The 24083-nt window shown below is 40.9% G+C and overlaps 1 protein-coding gene across 5 annotated transcripts in view; it reads left to right on the forward strand.

The window, feature by feature from the left end:
• Window positions 1–24083, forward strand: part of MIA3 (MIA SH3 domain ER export factor 3) — a 64677-nt gene that overhangs the window by 8694 nt on the left and 31900 nt on the right. For 3 of the 5 annotated variants that reach the window (XM_022579272.2, XM_022579269.2, XM_089907082.1), the window contains 4 exons: window positions 892–3688; window positions 5267–5428; window positions 7683–7828; window positions 22682–22813. In XM_022579272.2, the coding sequence (XP_022434980.2) occupies window positions 892–3688; window positions 5267–5428; window positions 7683–7828; window positions 22682–22813 (3237 nt within the window). Of the gene's footprint in view, window positions 1–891; window positions 3689–5266; window positions 5429–7682; window positions 7829–21466; window positions 21732–22681; window positions 22814–24083 lie in introns of those variants that run through there. The other 2 variants (XM_022579273.3, XM_022579270.2) reach the window with 2 other exon arrangements.

The following is a 24083-nucleotide window of genomic DNA, read 5'->3' on the forward strand; positions in this document are numbered from 1 at the left end:
CTTGACACCATTCTCTGTTCCTTAACATTTTTACTTCCCCTGCACCTGTATTTCAGTAAGATGCTTCTTAAGCTGAGTTATCTTTCCCAATCCAAGGAAAAAATGACCCAGAAATCTGTTGTAGACTTAGAGTCTGTCAGCTAGGTGATTCTCCCTGTTTCCAGCTGGGTAAGCAGAGAAGCACAGCCTAGAGGGGAGGATGATGGAGACGCTGGGTGGTCTTCCAGCTTCTCCTGGGCAAATTAGTGTGAGGTAAATTCCCAGAACATCAGGCATAGGTATTGGAAGTCGGGGGACCCAATAAATGATACCCTACTTTTCCCTACTTGTGCTTAGAACAAATGGAGAAACCCAGGAGTCAGGTAGATGGGGACCAAAATGTCACCATTACTTACTGGTAAAGCTTTTTGGAGAACATGGCTCAAGTGTGCGGAAATTAATGGGCTTTTGAACATTGCAGTCTAGAATAAGACAGACTTACCCAGCCACAGGCAGAGCTAGCCAAGTGGGGGTCTCCCCAAGGGGGGCTGTCCCTGTAAAACTGACAGCATGGAAGAGAGAGGGCGTGTGTTCCTTCCATCCAGTCTCAAGCAGAAAGCAGGGATGGTGCAGAACAAACCCACCAGCCACATGAATCATTCCTCCCCTGGGGAAAAGAGAATGAAGGGAAGCCAGGAGGAGCATTGCTCAGGTAGAAGTCCTTCCTCATGGAAGCAGGAAGCCAGGGAAAAGTGGATTCCATCCTCCTATCTCCTGACTCCCCAAGGTTGGCACAAAAGCCCCTCTAGAGCCAAACGTGAATTTGAGATCATCGCTGTCATTAGCCTGGGTAAGCGTTTGCTCTTGTGACACTCGGTTAGTGACACACTAATGTTTTCCTTTCCCTTGCAGGAGACAGATTTTGTTTGTTTTGATGGGGGAAGAGATGATTTTGATAATTATAACGTAGAAGAACTTCTAGGATTTTTGGAATTGTACGATTCTGCCACTGGAGATTCTGCGGAAGTTAAACAAGAAACTTCTCAGCATGTGGAAGAACCTCCTGAAGCGTCTAAGGGAAGTGACCCTGAACCAGTAGAACCCAACTCAGAGGAAAGTGAAAGTATATTATCAGAAAACACTAAGGAACTCAGGGAAAGACATGAGGCTCAGAAGAGCCACCCCCATGTAAATAGTCAAACGGGTCATGCTCAGGGAGAGCGATCTTCGTTTGAACCTTTTGGAGAAATGCTGCAAGATAAGTTAAAAGTGCCAGAAAGTGAAAACAACAAAACCGGCAATAGCTCTCAGGTCTCGAATGAACAGGAGAAGATTGATGCTTACAAACTTTTGAAAACAGAAATGACTCTGGACTTGAAAACCAAATTTGGCTCAACTGCCGATGCACTTGTGTCCGATGACGAGACAACCAGACTTGTTACTTCGTTAGAGGATGATTTTGTTGAGGAGCTGGAGGCTGAGTATTACACAGTGGGGAAGGAAGAAGAGGAGAGTAAAGAAAACTTGGATGAGCTGCCATTACTAACCTTTATAGGTGGAGAAGATACGAAAGCTCCAGCGAACTCTGGAGTTGAGAAACATTCAACAGAGAAAGAGCAGAATTCAAGTGAAGAGCAGAAAGTTGAGGAAACTCAGACCCCTGGCGTCAAAAACGGTGATAAAAATATACTAACAACCTGGGAAGATGCCATCTTCTCTGATGTCACAGGAGGTAAAGAAAACACGGGTACAGATTTACAGAGTACTGAATCAAAGGAAGGAGAGGAAGGGGATGATGCGTTAGTCCTGGACAGCAAACTGGGGAAACCACAGCCAGCAGTAGATCATACTGACCCTGAAAAGGCAGCAGATGGCCTTTTGAATGTAGAAGTCCCTAAAGCAAATAATGACCAAGACCCAGAAGTGGACACAGAACTTCACACTAAAGGAAAAGGGAGGAAGATTGAGGAACCCAAGAGGGACCTGGTGCAGCATGAGGTAGGATTAGAGGATGAGATGCGAGAAGGCATGGCTGTGCGTGGTTCTCCTCAAAGCGGCCACCTCAGCTCTTCGCCAGCTGCTGAAAAGGGTACGGAAACATTAAAACCAGCCTTTGCTAACCAGGAGAATGACCTAAAAGGAGCAGCCGTTCATATCGCAAAAGAAATGCTCCGTGAAGAGAAGCCTGGGGGGCGGAGTTTGGAAGGTGCCTCGGAGAGGGAATTGGTACCTAAAGCGGCAGGGAATCAAAGGGATGAGGGAAAGATTAAACAGGAGTCCGTGGGTGTGGCACCAGTCTTGGGTGGTCATCAGCATAATGCTTCCAAAGAGAGCAAGCAGGAAGTAGATGGTTTGGTAAACAGACCGAAACCACGCATGCTTTCGGGGGAGCATCCAGGTGAGGAACTTATAAAGGAATGGCTTCTTAAACCTCAAAATCAGACTAGGTCCTCCCCCCCAGGTGAAATTGGTTTGCCAAGAAAACCGGAAGAAGAGGGTCCCATTCTGGGAAGAAATCATTCCTGGCAGCAAGGAGATGTGGCTGTCGCAGTTCATAAGCAAGCGAGGGAGAAGAGAAGCCGTTCTGGGGAAGAGGTCACAGAGGTCACAGCGGACACCTCAGATGAAGGGCACAAGCCACTGCCAGCCACACAGGAGGTGGGAAGAACGGGCCAAACTGATAGCACAGAAGGACCAGGTTTCCACACTGAAAATCCAGAAGCAGAAGATGACGGTTACAGCCCCGAAGAGCTACTGGAGGATGAAAATGCTGTGAGTGCGAAACGGTCTAAAGAAAAAAGCCCTGAGATTCAGGACAAGAGGTTAGATGTGGACCTTCAAGTCCCTGAAAAAGCTGTTTTAGGTGCCATTGAGACTGATCCTGAAACTGAAGAAAACAAAGAAGAAACTAGTAATATATTGGAAAATGAAAGAAAAAATGAGACTGCAGGTAAAGGGGTAGACAGTCTAGGCAGGGACCCAGGTAGTGTGGATCAGAAAGCACAGAGACCCCCTGAAGGAAGTGACTTTCCTGGCAAGAAAGAAAATCAGACTCCAGAGTTCAGTGAAGCGTCTCAGAATAAAGATCCTGATTCTCTTAAAGAAGACAGCCTTGAGGAACACCTGCAGACCTCAGGGCTCGCAGAGAAGCCTGGGATAGAACTCTCGAAAGAGGATGAGAAGGATGTACAGAACCTCGTGGATGCAGGAAGCCAGGGGTCCGCTTCTGAGGACCGTGATGACGACCCATTCCCCTGGGCTCCACATACACCCATACGGCCTGAGCACAGCGTCCACATGGAGGACTTGCCCATAATCAGCAGTTTCTTTAAAGATCAGCAGTCTCTGCAGCGGTTCCAGAAGTACTTTGACGTCCATAAGCTGGAAGCCATGTTCCAGGAAATGTCATCCAAGCTGAAGTCGGCACAGCGGGAGAGCCTGCCCTATAATGTGGAGAAAGTCCTAGATAAGGTCTTCCGTGCTTGGGAGTCACACATTCTGAGCGAGGCGGAGAAGATGCTCGATGCTCGTGTGATGGAAAACAGAGACCTGGGGATGAAGGACAGTAGCATGTTTGAAGAGGCTGTGGTGCTAGATGATGTTCAAGACCTGATCTATTTTGTCAGGTACAGACACTCCACGGTGGAGGAGACGGCACCCCTGGCAGTGGCACAGCCTGCAGAGGAAGGCTGGGGTGGACCAGCGGAAGGTGAGGCGCCCACCTATGGCCTTGTAGGGTTGGGCTTGAGCAACGGGTGTGGGGACCAGGGGACTGCTGAAGCACCTCGTGCCGTGCTTGTAAAGCACGTCCACAGGTCCCAGCGTGACCGGAGGTGAGGGGCAGCACGGGGACGCCCACACGGCCCTTCCCGCCTTCTTTCTTGGAGGCTGGAGCGTGGATAAGGATTTCTTGCCCTGCTTTTCCCTTAGACAGTGAGACTGGTAGCATTCTCAAAAAGAAACATCATAAAAAGAGAAAGATAGGAACAAGAAAATGACGCACAAAGTAGACCTGTTAACAGCGTACAAGTTTCATGAAAGGGCTTTTTTGAACATGTAGAATAACTGCTGTCTGTCCAGGGACGGACTGGCATAACTTTTAACTCGATGCCTTGCCCGAGTTTCTTCATTCCCTCCAGCTTTCATCTTTGATGGATGCCATGTTCTTTCCTGCCTCTTTGGGGCAGTCACTTAGGTAGTTAAATTCTACCAGGCCCTCGGGTTCTCGCATGCAGCTTGATCAAGGATCATACCAGGATGCAGAGCCTTCTAACACAGCGCTTGGCGGAGAAGCCGTTGAGGAAATAGTGATTGGATTGACGCTGAGCCAGCATCCTAGATAAGCTGATTCTTAGCTCCATACTCGTTTCTCTGTCCCCATGCTTTTCAAATGGAGGCATTTGAACTGAGGGTATACGGCAGACTAACAGGGGGACATAAAGCCACAGAAAAAATGTATCTTCCCAGAATGCCAGTTTGGAGATGGGAACATTTTTGCTTTTAATCAAAGCAGCTATATTTTGGATTAGAATGTAAAACTCAAATGAATTTTCAGGGTAAACTATGAGGTTTCAAAGAAATTCACCTTTGCTGTGGGTCGCATTGGGCTGTGTGCTCTGAGCCTCTTAGGGACAGAAATGAGTTCACTCCTTCTGACTCTTGGAGGTACTTTGAAAATATTTGAAAGGCACTTCAGAGAGCTGCCTTTGTATGTAATGCCCTTCTCTGGGCTAGCTCTGTGAAACAAGCATGCTTGTGTATGAAGGGGGCCTGTTATTTCTGGGTAGAATAGACGTCTCCTATTTCTGCTCTTGACTGGAATTCCCTTTTGCACATTTATCTATGTGGGCATATGTTGGTTTGCTAAGAGAAGTTAGGCTTATTGAAGTCCCTACCATAAATATATTTATTTATGAAATACTTCGGGATGAGGGGTTTTCTTGTTTTGTTTTGTTTGTGTGTTTTGCCACGTGGCTTGTGTAATCTTAGTTCCTGGACCAGGGATTGAACCTGGGCCATGACAGTGAAAGCACAGTAGTCCTAACCACTGGACCACCAGGGAATTCCCGGGATGAGGGTTTCTTTGTCAATTTCATTGTGTAGCTTAGGCATCTGTGAAGTGAAAGGAAAGCAACTGAAACTCTTTTTTTTCCTTGCCCAGTTGTGCCCCACGGGATGCTAGCACACTGAGGGCAAGGGGTGAGGGGCCCTGGAGATGTGTGGTGAGGGGGCTGCTGGAGGGGGGCTGTCTTCGAGCTTTGCCAGCCCAGTGCGTTCTCCCCTACAGACATACAACCACCGCTGGAGGAGAATATTCCATGGGAAAACACAGAAGTTCTTACAGTACAGATTCCTGAAGAGCCCAGCCACGTGGATCAACCTGTGACCAGTGACATGGGTACATCAGAAGTGTCCCAGGAGCCAAATACTGAGACAGCTGGAGACCCAGGTAAAGCTTGCTAATTTTTCTCTACAAAGTAGAAGCCTATTCTAAAGAAGCCCTCCTAGGAGATTTGTTGCTAAAGGTAGGAAATAGAGGGGAGAATAACACAGGTGTGAATGCATAAAAAGTAGGAAATCCCAGAACTAACAGAAAAAGTAGGAGTCAAGACAGGTGGAGGTCAATCATACAAAGCAGGTCAGAGACCGTAACTAACCTACCAACCAGTGCTTGGCTAGCATTAGCTTATGCAAGTAACTTAAATCTAAAATACTATTCTTAAAAAGCCTTATGCTCAAAAACAGTAGTTTTCTGCCAGACCAACAGCTGCAGAAACTCTGGGGGTGGAGACAGGCAATCTGTTTAACAGGCAGTCCAGGGAATTCTGATCTGTTACAAGTTAAAGTTTGAGAACCACTGCTCTGAAACTCACAAATTCTGTCTTCCCTCCATCTGCCCCTCCCCTCCAATAGAGTACATTGTAGCTTAGTTCTTTTGTTAATTTGCTACCTGGACATAGAAGTTTTTTTTTAAACAGTGAGGGGATATTTATGTCTAGATATACTATAAGATGAGAGGAAACAGTACAGAATTTTTGCAGTACATAATGGCCCAGTGTAGAGGGACCCCTGTGAATAGTACTTAATCACTGAGCACAGTAAACATCCAGTGGGAGAGCAACTCATTTCATTTGGATTGAGGAAGTTGTTTTAAAAATAGGGTTTGAAAGAATGCAGCCCAAGTATTAGTATCAACAGCTTTCTGATTTTTGTGTAGTCACTCATTTTACCAATAAATCAGAACAGCTGATTGTGTTATTTTGTCTATCCAATATGGCAATATGAATCATTACCATTTTACGTTTTTAGAGGTCATGGTCTCTAACCATAGGTAAAGCATTACCCTGTGATACCACAGGCCCGGCAGCACTGGGCTGGCCCCCTGATTTACCCCCCTTTAAAATATAGGAGAGGTCACAGCAGGAAGAGGAATTCAGCTAATTTGAGAAGAAACGGCATATTAGAGGGCTCCTATGTTCCAGAGGATAGTGCATTCATGTATAATACTCTCTACTTCTAAACTCTTGTAACTCAAAAAGGTTCTGCTTGTTGAGAATGAGTCATATATCAATAAGACTTATTATTCTCTTGCTTAAAAACATTCAGGGGTAGGAAAGATTTTGCTTGCAGAATTAAAAACAGGTTTTGCCTTGTCCTTTAAGTTCCAGCACAAAATGGCATCAACTACCTTTAGAGGCTGATCTTCCCAAATGGTCCTTCATGCATCTCAGGTGTTGAGGTGCTGACCTGATTGGGAAAACCTCGCCAGTGGTCAGATTCATAGGTCAATAGCAACGGAATCTCAGGGCTGGTAGAGATCTGAGTGGCAACTAGTCCAACTTCTCACTAATTGCTTCTTGGACTCCTAGCTGTTTATAAGAAGCACCCCAGACCCAAATAACTCATCCTGAAATCTCCTCCCTACCACCCCATCATGTGGAGATCCTTTCAGGAAGAGCTGGAATTCAAGCTTTTTCACAGAGCTACAAGCTAGGCCCCCACCTTGTAAGCAGTTCCCTTTCATCTCTCTTGGTGTTTACCATATTCCCTTTTGTGCAGCTGTCATTCATCCATTCAGTAAGCAGTTACTGAGTGCCTGCCAGGTGCCAGGTGCTGGTGCTGACTATGGGTGCAAGTCTGCAAACTAACACTCTTTTTTGTTGTTTTTAATTTTCAGTTTTGTTTATTTACATATTCTCTCACATAAAAGGAAACAGAAATCCATCAGTTTTTAACCAACTCAGAATTACAGTTTTTCAGATTTAAAAAAGATCATCCATTTGTATAGATTTACTAACCCTCTTTTCTTACTCATTGTTTGCCTGAAGTTTCTAATACAGTGCTTCACCAGCACTAAATAAATCTTTGTTAAATGTGACAGTGTGTACATGGGAAAAGCATAAAATTCTGGTTTTCTCAGTCCCCATGAGTCTATATTGTTCAGATAGCAGTTGCATTGCCAGGGAAGTGATGGAGGGGGACTGCTGGTGGGTAGAGTGGGTTGGAGATGATGTTCACTTTATAATTGAGGATGTGATGGCTCTAATGGGGGTTCTGAAATGTTTTTATATAATTGTCTTCAGGAGAAGCACATATCCAGGCAGAGTGACTGATATTTAGAGGGCACTCAATAAATATTTTACATGAAGAGAAACAAACCTTATTCTGAAGCATAAAGTATTAGCTTTCTCCCTCAATTTTAGGGATAATTACAACAGAAGTCCCTCCTATCGATGCTGTTGATGCAAAAAAGCAACTAGAAACAAATGCTGAAGAACCATCAAGTGTCACACTTTTGGAAAATGCAATTCTTTTCATATATGCATTCGTGTTTTATTTAACTAAGACGGTAAGTCTGACATACAATTTCTTCAAATAGAATGTTGATCATTACAGTTTTCAAGTTGATTTTAAGCATGAGATGAAGAACTTAAAATGTCTGTATGAAAATTACTCCTGAGCCTTTGAAGGTAGCCTCTGAAACAAGCTGCAGGTGTGTGATGTTGGTTGGTGGGTTCTTAGCTCAGTTCAGCACTTGAGAAGGATGTGCTGCCTGCCAGCACTAGACGTATGCACACCTGTAAGACGCGGTTCTTCCCTCGAGGACCTTTCAGTCTAGCAGGGAGATAAGGATGCTGACTTGAAACACTGTATGATATGGGAAGGGAGAGAAGTATTTACCTGATGGTGGAATAATATGTTGAATAAATTAATTCACTGAGGTGGGAGGACGGTCAGAGAAGGTCAGAAGTTAGCCGAGACATGTTTTGAGCAGGGTTGAAGGACCCGTGTGAGTTGGATGTGTAGTTTGTTGTTGAATAGGACTGGGGGAGATGCAGTCACACGGAAGAAGGCATGTTTGAAGAGTTGGGACTTGAAGAAAAGGTTACTTGGGGAAGCCAGGGAAGCGTTAGTCGGTGTTATCCAAGTATAGAGTTAGAGGGTCATGGTCTTTTGGAGGGAGATGGGCACACATAAAGGAAGCTGTGTGTCATGATAAGTGATGTTAGGGATGGAGATCCTTTGAAGGCTTTAAGGAGGAAAGAAGTATGGTCATATTTGTTCTTAGAGTCACTTATGGCAGAATATTTATTCAGATTTATCTGTCTGAGTCCTGATCCAAATGAGACATTTAATCTGTCCAGAAGCTTAAGCTTTTTAGGACTTAGCGCCCCCTTGTGGTATTTGTTGAAATTCGACGTTCTTCTTGGTAAGTATGGGAATGAGCAAGCTTTCCGAATTTGGAGACAGAGTTGCCCTTGGAACTATAGAGAATGTATTGTCTCCAACAAAAATATTTTTCCTTTAGGTCCTGTTATTTCAAGCCTTTTGTAGGAAAAGGGTTATTTTTTGTTATTTCAAACGCAGGGGCTGTGAGTGAGGATGGTCCGGTTTCAAATCCCAGGTTTATCATTTAGAAGCCTGGGCAAATTACTAAGTTTGAACCTCAGCTTCCTCATCTTTAAAATGCAGATAATGCCTACTCCAGTTGTTGCAAGAATTAAATGAATTGATAATGTCAAGTAGTGCCTGGCATTTTATAGGCTCTCATCCCCTGCCTACTTCTCATTTGGATGGTCGGAGTGCAGTGTAAAGACACTGAATACCTGGGGAATTCAGGAGAAAGGCCACCAGGATGGGAAAGATGGAGGAAAACCAAACCATTTTTCAGTTTTCTCCATGGTTGTGGTAGTGGCAGCCACCCCGGTGATGGTGTGCATGACTTGTGCAGTTAGAATAATGAAATTTCCAGTGATTAAGGCAGTCTTAGAATTCAGATTTGGCTATCAGCATGAATCATCATCACCTCTAAAATTTAACAGCCTCCAAATGTGGGAGGAATTCTTCATTCATTTTATTTGTGGATAGGCACAGAGCCCTGTTCTAGTCCTGGGCTGGGGGACACAGATGTGGTAGAGGATACAGTCTCTGCTTGAGCGATGGTGGGAGAAGACGCAGACATGAATAGCAAGAGAAAAGGGCGCACGTTACAAACTAACAATGATTTGAAAGGTATTGTCAGGAAAGTATTTTGATGGCCCAGTATGTACAGAGTATTGTGCTAGGAATAAAAGAGTCTAAGAGGTATGAAGCATCTTTCTGATTTCTGAAAGGCTTAAAAAGGGGTGTATCAAATCTATATGAAAGTTGGAAAAATGGAAAACATGAAATCGCTTTCGTGAATTATCAAATAAGTAGTATAGATAATTATTTGATAGAGCTGGGGAATAATGGGGTGCTGACTTGTTTGGAAAAACTGCACCAGAAGTCAGATGCATAGATCAACAGTTAATGGAATCTCAGGGCTTGGAGAGATCTGAGAGAACAATTAGTCCAACTTCTCAGTAACTGCAGTAATTTCCTCTACTACAGCCCTGACCAGTAGTTAGGAGGTCTGGGCATCAAAAATTCCTAGTGTGATCAACCTACCTTATAAGGCTACACATTGCTCTGTTGGCTAGTTCATTCTTATATTGACTCCAAATTTTCCTCCATATGATTTTTTTTTCTCTTAGAATCTAATTCCTTTTCTATATAGTAATCTTTTAAATATTTGAAGTTATTGCTTTAATTTTTGGGTTTTTTTTTTTAGTGTTTTAGCATGGAAAAATTTCAAAATAGTAATAGTAAAGAGAGAGAAGAGTAAAATGAAATCATGGGCCCATCACTCAGCTTAATGGTAATTCCTTAATATCACCCATTATTTGACACATTTCAAAATCCCCTCCCCTCCTTTTAAAATTATTCTTACTTAATTTGGGATCTTGTTGAAGTCCAAAAGTTATAAGGGGTTGATATATGCCTTAAATCAACTTTAATCAGATATATATTACATATAACAAAGTGTACCCATTTTAGGAATATGGCTCAGTGAATTTTAACAAATGTATACACCCGTGTAAAAACAACCGTAAGCAAATACGGAACATTTCCTTTGTTTGAAAAAGTTCCCTTGCGTACCTTCCCAATATATCCCGCGAACTCCAGGCAACCACTGACAGAACTTTTTCTCATATAGATTAGCTTTTCCTGTTGTAGAATTACAATTATAAATGGATTTATAGTTAGGATTGAAATTTGCTCAGTCACATGGTAAGTTTATTTTATCTTAGAAACTGCCATACTGTTCTCAAGGATGACTGTACCATTTTATACTTCCACTAACAATGTCTAAAACTTCCAGTTGGTCACATATTTGCTAACACCTGGTATTACCAGTCTTAAATTGTAGACATTCTAGTGGGTGTGTCTTTGAGGTTTTAATTGTATTTCCTGATGCTTTATGATGTTGAGCGCTTTTTCATGTGGCCATACTTTTTTGTGGGTTTATGTGTGAAATAGCTCTTCAAATCTTTTGCCCCTCTTTATTTATTTATGGTTTTTTCAATTTAATTTTTATTGGAGTACAGTTGATTTACAATGTTGTGTGTTTTAGGTGTACAGCAAAGTGAATCAGTTATACATATACATATATCCACTCTTTTTTAGATTCTTTTCCCATATAGGCCATTACAGAGTATTGTGTAGTGTTCCCTGTGCTATGCGGCAGGTCCTTATTGGTTATCTATTCTGTATATAGTAGCATGTATATATCAATCCCAATCTTCCAATTTATCCCTCCCCCCTTCTTACCCCCTGGTAACCATAAGTTTGTTTTCTACATCTTTAACTATTTTTAGATAAGTTCATTTTTTAGATAAGTTCATTTGTACCCTTTTTTTAGATTCCACATATAAGTGGTATCATGTATCTCTGAATGACTTACTTCACTCAGTATGACAATCTCTAGGTCCATTCATATTGCTGCAAATGGCATTATTTTGTTGCCCTCCTTTAAACTGGGGTTTTTTCTTTCTAAATATTAAGGTCTAAGGGTTCTTTATATTCATATAGTTTAGATACAACTCCTTTGTCAGTACATATTGCAAATAATTTCTTCCAGACTCTGGCTTGGCCTTTCAATCTCTTAACATTGCCTTTTGAAGAGCAGATTTTTAACTTTTTAACTGTTTTATTAATGTTTACTTTTATGTAAAGTGCTTTTTATTTCCTGCCTAAGGAATCTTAGGCATTTCCAATGACATGAATATTTTCTCATGTTTTCTTCTAGAAGTTTTATAGTTATACCTTTCATGATTAAGTCTTTGTTCCATTTTGAGTTAATTTTTGTGAATGATGTGAGGTAAAGGTCAGGTTTCATTCCCTCCCACCCCCCTCAAATGGATATCCATTTGCTCCCATACCATTTCTTTCCCCTTCAAATTACTTGGCACCTTGAGGTGAAATCAGTTGACCATATATGCATGTCTCTTGCTGGACTTTATTCTGTTCCACTGATCTCTATTTCTGGCCTGAGACAATACCACACGCTTTTAATTACTACAGCTTTATAATAGGTCTTGCAGTCAGGTAGTTCTTTTGCAAAATTGTTTTGGCTACCGCATTTCCACGTACATTTTAGAATCAGCTTATCAGTTGCTACAAAAAAGCTTGCTGAGAGTTTGATTGTTATTATATTGAATCTATAGATGAGTTTGGGAAGAACTGATATCAACAAATATTAAGGCTTCTAATTAAGTTCATCTCTACATTCATTTAGATCTTCAATTTCTCTAAACGATGATTTGTAGTTTTCACTGTACAAGTTTCATGTGTATTTTGTTTATGTATGCCGTGTATTTCATGGTTTTTGATGTGAATGGTACCTTTTTTACATTTTGTTTACAATTACTTTTTTTGCTGATGTGTAGAAATACAGTTGACTTTTGTATGTTGACCTTGTACCGTACTACGTTTACTTATTATTTATTTATTATCTTAGTACTTATTTACTAAATTATCTATTATTTCTAGAGGGAGTTGAAGATTTCATAGGATTCTCTGTGTAGATGATCATGTCATCTGTGAATAAACACACCTTTTTAAAAAGTCAGATTAATTAAAGCATAATTTACATCTCGTAAAATTCACCCTTTCTGTGTACAGTTCTATGAGTTTTCAGATTATTTTTTCAAAAAATTTTTGTGTCCCCTTTCTCTTGCCTCTCCTTCTAGGACTCTAACTATACATATGTTAGCTCACTTTATGTAGTTCCACAGGTCACTGAGGCTCTGTTCTTTTTTGTTGTTGTTTTTTAGCCCTTTTATGTCTTTGCTTCAGTTTAAGTACTTCCCGTTGCTGTCTTCAAGTTCATTGATCTTTTCTTTTGTGGAATCTAATCTGTTGTTAAGCCCATCAGGTGAATTTTTTATTCCTGATATTTTATTTTTTAGCTCTAAAAGTTCCACTCAGTCCTATTTTATATCTTCCATTTCTCTCCTTAGTATGGTCATTAAAAAAAAATTCTTAAATATATTTTATGATTCTTTTAAAGCCCTTTAAAGCTAATATTCTGTCATCTCTTGCAATTTCTTGGTCTGTTTTTACTTATCTCTTAGTTATGGCATACATTTTCCTGCTTTTTTCCATGTCTAAAGTTTTTTTTTTTTTTGGTTTGTTTGTCTCTGTTTGTTTTTTGGATGCTAGGCACCGTGGATGTGAATGTTGTTGGGTGCCTGGGTTTTGCTGGCTTCCTTTAAAAAGGATTGAAGTTTGTTTTGCTAAGCTGTTAAGTTACTTGATGATCAGCTTGATCCTTTCTAGTCTTATTTTTAAGATCTGTTAGGAGGTGTAGCATATGTATAGTCTTTACTCCAGGGCTAGTGTTTCCCTACTATGATGAGGTTATTCTTCTGTAATGTACTAAATGCCTTGAGCATTCATTTACCTTAATTCACGCTGACTAGCTGAAATACAAATGTCTCCCAGCCCTGTGTTAACTGGGAATTGTTCAGCTTCCAGCCTCCTTATAGTTGTTCTTTTTGCCTGTCATTGTTCTTTGCTGATCCTCAAGGAATCCTGCTTACACAGGTGCTGCTTTGAGTTCAGCCCAAGACTGAAGGAGTCATCCTTGCAGATTTCTGGAACTCTTTCTTTGTAGTTCTCATCGTTCTGGTAACTTTCCCTGCATGTTTCAGGCACCTCAGTCTCCCTGAGCTCTGATCTCTGCCTCCTAGTGAGACTGGTATACCCTGCTTTGGTTCTCCCTGCCTGTACTGAGGTCTAGAAGGTGCCTCTAGGTAGAAAGCTGGGTGATCACAGGGCTCACCTCATTTGTTTCCCTTCTCTCAGGAGTCACAATTGTGTGCTGCCTATTGTTCTGTTTCTGAAAAACTATTTTTTTTCACATATTTTGTCCAGTTTTCTAGTTATTTTCAGTGGGAGGGCAAGTATCAGATTAGTTACTCTGTCTATAGATGTCTCCTTTTTGTTTGTTGCAATGTATTCATTGAAGAAACAGGTTTGGCTGCTAGGGGGTATCATAGTGTGGATTTTGCTAACTGCATTCCCCTAGTACAATTGAACATTTTCCCTTGTTCTTTATATTCCTTGGGAATTGGTTGGTCAGATTGGCAGTCAGATTCAGTTTCAATTTTTTTTTTTTCAGTTTCAATTTTGTTTGGCAAGAATACTTAATAGAAGATGTATACTTCCATCAGGAGGCAGCTAATGTCTAAATGTCCCTCTTCTTTTGATGTTACTAGTCATTGGTGACATTGACTAAATCTGTATCATAGGCTGCAGAACGGTAATTGACTGTATTATTCCTACTTCATGTAAAGGCTGGGATACTTCTACAAAGAGAAATTTACAATCAACTATGCTTTACACTGAGATTTGGTGTGTATAGTTAAGGCAGTATAAATATTTGATTCTTTCTGTTTAAACAGTTTTCAAAATAATGAGTTGTCTTCCCAGCATTATCCAGAGATTCCCAGAGGCTTTTGTGTGTGCGTCTCTTCTAATTCTTTTTTAAGAATCATTATGATGTCGTGAATTTGAAAATATTTAGTGTGTTACAATCCACTGTAGTTATTATTCTTATCAGTGCTCAATTTCTCCCATTGTTGGTCAGTGGGAGCCTCTTCAGCTTGGCTCCTGGGCCCTTTTGACACCACCTCATGGTCACTGATACCTTCCTTGCTTTCTAGTGTAACTAGATGTTCCAAGCTCGTTTTGTACATTTTCTGCCCAGATCTCGAAGGAGCTATTTCTCTAAAGAGCCCTGGTTCCTTTTAGTGGGAAATGGTATTTAGAGGCAACATTCTGGGTACTAAGATTGCTTATTGCTTTTGAGTTGGCCATCAGGTCTAGGCCTTTTTTAGAGGACAAAGCTAGGAAATGTGTGTGGGGATTTTCTTATGTGAATATTCATCATGATGTCACGTGGATGCTCCCAATCAGAATTAAGGATGCTAGTGGAATTTAAGCGAACCACATCTATCTGACATTGTATTTTCTTTCTCCAGTGTTGGAAATCTCAGTTTTTACTAACATCAACATAATTATTTACCTTATTTTACAATGTTCACATAACAGTATTAAAAATACCAATATCAACACTGCCACCAGCGATACGTTATTGAAAATATTGCAAGGATGTTTTGCAGTTCTTTTTTTCTTTAACCTATATCCCACTAGGGTATGCCTGAAATAATTCCTTAATGTTGTTCTGCCACCAGCTTGATACACAGTTAGGTTAATTGTTTCATATCTGCTTTCAATTTTTAGGGATTTTTTTAAGATTTTTTATTTTATAATTATCTAACATTTACAAGAGCCCAAGTCAATTTGTAAAACAAGGTCTCTTCAGAGAAGTCTAACTTTTGTCCTAGTGTTATCCAACCTGTTGATACCCTCCTCTATAGGTATTTTAAAAATTAATTTCATCATCTACCCTACCATTAAAAAATAAGCAAATGATTTCTGCATCTAGCGAAGATAGATTTTTAGGTACCAGCTTTACCCTTCTAACTGAAACAGCTAAAAAGAAAAAATCAGACAAAATACATGAAACAACAGTTTTCAAGTCATCAGGTAACAAAGGACAGTAATTCCTGAAAGATAGGGAACAGATGCCATGAGGGCTACAATTGTTACATTTTATTGCCTTGAGAAAGTTCCCAGCCTGTGGCACAGAAAGGAGGAACCCTGAGTTAAGGGGATGGAGTGGAAAGTCCAGGGAAAGCAAAGCAGCTAGAATTCACAGCGCGGAGTACCAAAAGGAGAGCACTACACAGAGAGAGAACCCTAGGGATCTTTGAGAGGTCCCCTTCGAGTATTCCTCAGAGTATTGATCAGCACGTGAGTGTGACAAGACTATTCAAGGTCAGAGAAACACATCAGTTGCTGACACAGGGCCAGGCACAGTACCTGCTAACTCTAGGGGAATTGGGTAGAGTTTCAGAAGGGTCTTGCCTCAGACTAAATGTTGCTCATGCCTTACATAACTAATCTTAAAAGCAAGACCCACAAGAATCAAATTGTTTCCCAGTAATTTACCTGCATCCCAGGACAAAGCTTAAGAATATCTGCCGTATTAGTTAGGGTTCTCTAGAGAAACAGAACCAAGAGTATATACACATAGGTAGAGATTTATTACAGGGAATTGACGTACACAGAGATGGAGGCTGAGAAGTCCCACAGTATGCAGTCTGCAAGCTGGAGACCCCACAGAGCTGGTGTTGCAATCAGTCCAAAGTCCAGTGGCCTGGGGAGCCGATGACGAGATTCTAGTCTAGGTCTGAGGGCCTGAGAAGCAGGAGCACCAAGAACAGAAGACTGATGTTCCAGCTCAAGAAATCAGGGAAGACGGGACAAATTCCTTCTTCTGCACTTTTTTCTATTCAGGCCCTCAGTGGACTGGATGATGCCCACACTGGAGAGGGCAACGTACTTTACTGATTCCATCAATTCAAATGCTAATTTCATCTGGAAACACACACAGACATATCCCAAAATGACATTTAATCTGGGTACCCCATGATCAGCCAAACTGACATAAAAAATTCACCATCACATTTATTCATAATGTATGGCATCCAGTCAAAGATTACCAGGCATGCGAAGAGGTGAGAAAAGATGACTCATGATGAGGAGAAAAATCAGCCAGTCAAAACCAACCAGGAGGGCTTCCCTGGTGGCACAGTGGTTGAGAGTCCGCCTGCCGATGCAGGGGACGTGGGTTCGTGCCCCGGTCCGGGAGGAACCCACATGCCGCGGAGCGGCTGGGCCCATGAGCCATGGCCACTGAGCCTGTGCGTCCGGAGCCTGTGCTCCGCAACGGGAGAGGCCACAGCAGTGAGAGGCCCGCGTACCACACACACACAAAAAAACAACCAAGAACTGCCAGAGATGTTAGAATTAGGCAACAATACTAAACAGTTATTATTACCATTTAAGTAGAGACATGAAAGTTTTTTTTTTTTTTTAAAAGACCCAAATCAAACTTCTAAAGGTGAACTGCCTGAGGTGATAAATATACTGGGTGGGATTAATACTAGACTAAACATTGTAGGTGAAAATATTAGTGAACTTGAAGATACAGCAATAGAAGCTATCCAAAACGAAACATACAGGAGAAAAAAGACTCAAGAAAAATGAACAGGTCATCAGTGAGCTGTGGGGACACTTTCAAGCACTGTAATAAATGTATAACTGGAATCCCTGCAGGAAAGGATAGAAGAGGTGTCCAGAAAATTATTTGAAGAAATAATGGGTGAAAATTTTCCAAAATTTATGAAAACTATAGACCCACATATCTAAGAAAGTCAATGAAACCCAAGTACAAGAAGCATGAAGAAAACTACACCAAGACATATCATAGTCAAGTTGATCAAAATAAGTGATAAAGAGCAATCTTAAAAGCAGCTAGAGAAAAGAGATTTTAGGAAGTAAGATAAGGTTGACGTCAGGTTTCTTGTTGGAAACAAGGAATGGGAGATGCAGTAGAATAATATCTTTCAATATACTTCAAGGACTTCCCTGGTGGCGCAGTGGTTAAGAATCCGCCTGCCAATTCAGGGGACAGGGGTTCAAGCCCTGGTCCGGGAAGATCCCACATGCTGCGGAGCAACTAAGCCCATGTGCCACAACTACTGAGCCTGCGCTCTAGGGCCCGTGAGCCACAACTACTGAGCCCATGTGCCTAGAGCCTGTGCTCCGCAACAAAGATAAGCTACCGCAATGAGAAGCCCGTGCACGGCAACAAAGAATAGCCCCTGCTCGCCACAACTGCAGAAAGCTCACGCACAGCAACAAAGACCCAACACAGCCAAAAAATTAATTAATTAATTTAAAAATATATGTATATACTTCAAGAGCAATATTGTTAATCTCCAATAGCATACCCAGCAAAATAATTTTCAAAAACAAAGATTAAATGAAGATTTTTTTTCCAACATACAAGAGCTGAAAGAATTCACCAGCACATCTGCACCATAAGAAATGTTAAAGGAAGACCTTTAGGCATAAGGAAAATGACAACAGATGGAAATAATGGAGCTACACAAAGGAGTGAAGAATGCAGAAATGGTAGCCATATGGGTAAATACATAAAATGATTATCTCATTATTTAAATATCTTTAAAAGTTAATTTACTGTTTAAAGAAAAATATTATTAATGTACTATGGGGTTTAGAAGATATGTAAAAATAAAACGTATGACAACAATAGTTTAAAGGTCAGGAGAGGGAAAAGTGGTAATAACTCTTGTGTAAAATTCTTATTGCATATATGAAGTAGTATAGTATCACTTGAAGGTAGAATGATAAGTTAAAGATGTATAGTATAAACTCTGAAGTAACCACTAGAATAACAAAACAAGGAGTTATAGCTAATAAACCAACAAAGGAGATAAAATAGAATCATTAAAAGGCTTGATTCAAAAGAAGGCAGAATTGGGGAAAAAGGGAACAAAGAACAGATGGGACAAATAGAACAAAAAAAAGATGCTAGGCTTAAACTTAATCATATCAAGCCACAGACTAGGAAGGAATCATTGCAAAGCATATATCTCATAAAGGACTTATATCCCAAATATATAAAGAACTCTCAAGACTCATTAATAAGAAAACTGATAACCCAGTAAAATAACAGCACCAGAGAAGATACGTGATGTGGACAGCAGATAAGCACAGTAAAAAAAAAAAAAGCTCAACATCATTAATTATGAGAGAAATGCAGATTTAAACCACCCTGAGTTATCACTGCACACAATAGAATGACTTAAATTAAAAAGACCAAGTGTTGGAGAAGATGTGGAGGAACTGGAAATATACACTGCTGGTGGGGATATTAAAATGGTACAACCACCTTGGAAAACACTTTGTCAGTTTCTTAAAAAGGTGGACATACGCCTGTCAGATGATCCAGCCATCCCTCTGCTAAGCATTTACCCCAAAGAAAAATAAGTTATACATCCGTAGAAGGCCTTGTATGTCAGTCTTCATTGCAGCTCAATTTGTAAAAGTCAAAAACTGGAAAAAACCCAAATGTCTATCAGCAGGTGAGTAAGTAAATAAATTGTGGTTTATCCCTACAATGAAACACTACTCAGCAATAAAAACTAATGACCTACTGATACATGCAGCAACATGGATGGATCTCAATTTATACCGAGTGAGAGAAGCCAGAGAAAATAGAATACATAGTGAATCATTCCATATATATAAAACTTCAGGAAATGCAGACTAATCCATTAGGACAGAAATTCTGTGACAAGTGGTGGGAGGTAGGGTTACCAAGGAGATGAGACTTGAAGGTGAAGGATATGTTCATTATCTTGAATGTGATGATGGGTTCACAGATGCACTCATCTTACCCAGATGTGCACTTTAAATATGTGCAGTTTATTGCATGTCACTTTTCCCTCAAAGCTGGAAAAAAAAATAACTTATTTTTTTAGATAAAAATATACTTTTCTCCATCCCCTTTTAAAAAGATATGTATATTCTAGACATCATACCCTAGCAGTATATAGAATTATTTAATTTCTTTTTTCCAGTTTCGCAGTACAGTTGACTCTTGAACAATACGAGTTGGAATCGTTTGGATCCCTAATTGTACGCGGATTGTTTTCACTAAATGCATACTACAGTATTACACAATCTGCAGTTGGTTGAATCCTCAGATGCAGAAGGATACTAAGGAAACTCGCGTAAGGAGGGCCCACTGACTATAAATTGTACGGGGATTTTTGACTATTCAGTGGGTTTGTACCCCTAACCTCTGTGTCGTTCAGTGGTCAACTGTATACTTTAGTGTATTCAACAACTCTTCTGTCGATGGACACTTTGGTTATTTCCAGTCTTTTGTTATTATAAATAATGCTGGAATAACATGGTTTTGTGTGTATATCTTTCCAGCATTTGTTGTTATGTTTCTAGTATCTTTGAGATAGAACTTTAGAAGTTGGATTGTTGCATCAGTAGGTAATTACACAGGTAATTTTGGGAGACGTTGCCAGATTGCTGTTTATAGGGGTTGTTATCATTTTGTGTAATGGTCAGTGCATAAGAGTACCCATTTCCTCTGCATTCTCTCACTAAGAATATGTTGTCAAATGTTTGGATCTTGCGAATATAAGTGAGAAATGGTATCTCAGTGTGGGTTTAATTTGTATTTCTTTCATTATGAGTGAGACAGAGCATGGTTCCCTGTTTGTGAGCTATTCCTACTTCTTTTCCTGAGAACTATCTATTCATTTTTTCAGCTCATTTTAGTATAGGTTTGCTGGCCATTTTCTCTATTTGTAAAGTTCTTTATATTTTAGGAATATCAACCCTTTGTAATATGTTACAAATATGTTTTCCGCAGGTTTTCATAGTCAGGCTTTGCTTATTTTGTATTTTTGTGTCCACGGGCTGGACACTTTTTTTTTTTTTCTCCAAGTAATCAAGGTTACAAATCTTTTCGCTTGGATTTTGAGACCTAATTAGGAAGGTTTTGTTCATTCGTAATACATCCATATTTTTTTTGTAGTAGTTGTTTGTTCTCATTTTTTACATTCAGGTTTCTGACCCATTTGGAATGTATTCTTGTGAATAGTGAGAAAAAGATCGAATTTTTATTATTTTCCATTTGGTTATCCAGTTAGGCCAACACCACCTTATTAAATAAAAAGTCTGTTTTTCCCCCAACTGACTGTTACTGTATGCTGAGTTGCCAACGCAGTTGGGCCTATTTCTAGATTTCCTGTTCTGTTCCATGGTTTGTCTGTCTATTATTGGGCCAGTACCAGTAATAGACAGATTATTATAGACATAATAATGTTTTAATTACAGAGCCTGCTTAAACTGTCTGCCTACCTTCCACCCATGCCATGCCCTTCTTTTTCAGGCTTTTCCTGCTTGATTGTTCTAATGAATTGGCTTTATATTCAACTCATAGACATGCCTTTAAAGATCTGCAAACATCGTTCCCCCGCCCCAGGTTAAATATCCTTAGTTTCTTCCACTTTCAGAACGCAATTTCCAGACTCCTCCTTGCCCTTTTCCACAAGTCCTATAACCCTAAAATGTGGGACCCAGAACTGACCTCATTGGCATAGGTGTGGTAATGACAAGATTCCCTAGAATTACACTTTTTAAAGGGGCATCGGCACGAATGTGGGACAGTGTGGACATTTGGAGTCCAGGAAGGGCAAAAGCAAGCAGGACTGGAGCGGGCTGGGAAGGAACCTGGCCCAGGAGACGGCGGCCGAGGCAGGGGGGTGGTCCATCGAGGGAGCGGGAACGGCTGATCTGTCTGAGCATTTTAGGGCAGGTGCCCGGCGTCTCAGTACCTGGTGACAAAAGGATCCAGCTCTGGGCGGGAGTTAAGTGGCTGGCCTTTCTCCTTTCCCCCAGCCCCCGCCCACTCTCCTCCTTCTCGAAGCTCCCAGGCCCATGGAACAGCGCTTTCTCTCCCAGTTCCTGCCGCAGGTGAGCCAGTTCATCTTCGCCTCGTTACTTGGTTTCTTCCGCGGAGGTCTCTTCGCTCTGCTACCCCGCCCCACTCGACCGTTGGTTTCTTCCGCTACGGCCCCGCCTACGGCGGGCCCGGCCTCCGTAGACTCGTGTACTTCCGCGCGGGGCCGTGTCTGATGACGTGTTTTACAGGAGGAGTAGGGCGAAAGTGCAAGCTGCCGGGACAGGCGAAGTTCAGTCCCAGGTTCCGCCCCCTGAGCCGGGTCCTTTCCGAAGGAGGAAACGGTGACAGAGAGGGGGGTCCGGTGTCGTCTCGCGGGGAAGTGTCGTCTCCGCTCCGCTGTCCCGTCACGATGGACTCAGTTCCTGCCACTGTGCCTTCTGTCACCTCTTCCCCGGGGGACCCGGAGCTTCTGGGACCCCTGTCGGTGCTCTACGCTGCTCTCATCGGCAGGCTCCTGGAGGTGATGGGCCCCCGCTCCCAGCTCTGGCAGGCGGGTGGACGAGTTCTGAGCGGACGGGTACACTGACTGACGGGGCGAAGAGGAAATAGAGTGTGTCAGGCCCGAAGCGGGCGGGACGTTTCGGTGCTGTTTAAGGAGATGATGGGAGTGTATTTGAGAAGGTTTTGTCGCGTGTTCATTTTTTAATTACTTACGATGTGCCAGGCACTGTGTTACTTTCTGGTACACAGTCGTAATCAAAACAAGCGAGCGTCATCACGTCCCTACGGCTCCTTTTCATGTTATCCTCCGCACCTTTGGGGGATGGGGCCAATATGATAGTTAACTTCTACAGGGCCGTGAAAACAGTGTAGAAGCAGACAGGAGTTTAATGCGCTGTCGTTGAGGAAACTTTTAAAATGAAAACATTGGGTTTATAGAAGACAGTTAAATTCAGAGCAGTCTGTCTAAACCAGTTATCAGGAAGTGTTTGCAGTTTCTCAGCGTTTGTCTTTCTGTGAGTAGAAAACAATATTTCAAATCTTAGAGGAAAATCTGATATTTGCGTTCATTATCGCTTAGGTTTTATTTGCAGCCATAAAAGATTCTATAGTATGTTTCAACTTTTTGTTTTATGTGGCTTAAGTCATAAAAACCAGCTAAGAGAAAAGTATGATCCAGAGGGATTCGAGCCATGTGTTGGACAACATGATGTGTAGGGCTTATTGCAAAATGGAAATATATGCTCAATGTAAAGACAGATTTATAATGTTTTAAAATACGTCAAGCCAAACAAGAAATAGGAAGCCGCCAGTATCCTCTTTTTATTGAAGCAGTGGAAGCTATTGAAGAACTTTGAGGGGATCGCTATGTAATGGAGTTTGAATTAGATTTCTGCGGATGATTCTCTGTGACTGCTTTATTGTAAATTTCTGTCGGGTTTCCCACAATTTCTAATATCTCTGTTTCAGCTAGTTGCTACATTGCCTGATGATGTTCAGCCTGGGCCTGATTTTTACGGACTGCCCTGGAAACCTGTACTTACCACTGCCTTCTTGGGAACTGTTTCATTTGCCATTTTCTTCTGGAGAACTGTCCTTGCTGTGAGTAAATAAAATTAACGTATACCTTTAGACTCATAAATACAGGACTGTTTTATAATCACTTGCCCTTTTGTTTCTTTTTTAGTTACTAAGTTGAACACAAATTCATATTTATAATCCAAGCTAACAGTGTAATCTTTGTTGGTAAAGACATAGGTGAACAAGACGGCATGTGTATAATCTCAATGGGAAAACTTCAGTTTATAAGTCAGAAGCATTAAAAATGTTCATGTCCTTTTATATAGTATAATACCGTATCTAATAGTCTATTCTAAAGAAGTAACCGATCATACATTAGAGATCTTGTATAGGGTGTTAAAAATGGAACCGTGCTTATTAGAGTGAAAACTTCACAGAACCTAAATGATCCATCATGGGGGGGTTATTAAATTATTGTTCATCTATATAATGAGATATTAGGCAGCTCTTAAAATTTATGTATTCCAAAGACACTGGGGCACAGAAAGTGCTCACAATTTAATGTTAAGTGGAAAAAAGCAGAAACCAAGACTTTAAAGTGTAGATAAACTGTGTATTATATAAATGCATATATACGTACAGAAAAAATGGTGCAAATGGTAAAAATATATATCAGGAGAAGAGGTAAATTTTCAGTCCTTTTCCTTATATATATCTGTTTCACAGATTTTTCTAATTTGATCATGTGCTTTTGTGTTCAGAAAACATCTTTTTATTTGGAAATACGTATTATATAGTGTCCAAAGGCACACTATTAAAATTTTTATTCCTTGGGGTCTTTTTCTGTGTATAATTTGTTTTTCATGCTATATATATATATGTATTCTCGTACAGATACATGCTTATGATTCTGTTTCGTGGTCATCTAACATAATTGAGGAAGAAGTTATTCTGTGTAAATGAGCTTTGCAGACGAAAAGCTTTCAGTTTCAGTTGAAGCTTAACAGTTAAATGGCCAAAAGCATTGGATGAGTACCATTCTAAACTTTGAGTATTCTGATTTCTTAATTTTATCAGACATATCATTGTTAATAAGCTTTCTCTCCTTGCACAAGTGATTGTAAAATCACTTAAAAAGAAGGGTCTTTTGCCTGGATTCTTGTGAAGACTCCTTAAACCTCATGGGGCTTTTCCTCAGATACAAGGAAAAAGAATAGAAAGGGTGAACAGAAGGGAAAACGGTGAAAACGTTTTCTGTTTCCCACTCTTAATTCTCCCATCTCAAAAACCCTGACATGGCTTAGATTTTTACAAGGTTATGTAGGCTTTATGTCCTAACTGCTGCCCTGCA

Source organism: Delphinapterus leucas, chromosome 1 (genome assembly GCF_059928025.1).
Source record: "Delphinapterus leucas isolate spDelLeu-1000000601 "Yukka" chromosome 1, BTC_Dleu_Yukka2, whole genome shotgun sequence".
In the NCBI taxonomy this organism is placed as follows: Eukaryota; Metazoa; Chordata; class Mammalia; order Artiodactyla; family Monodontidae; genus Delphinapterus; species Delphinapterus leucas.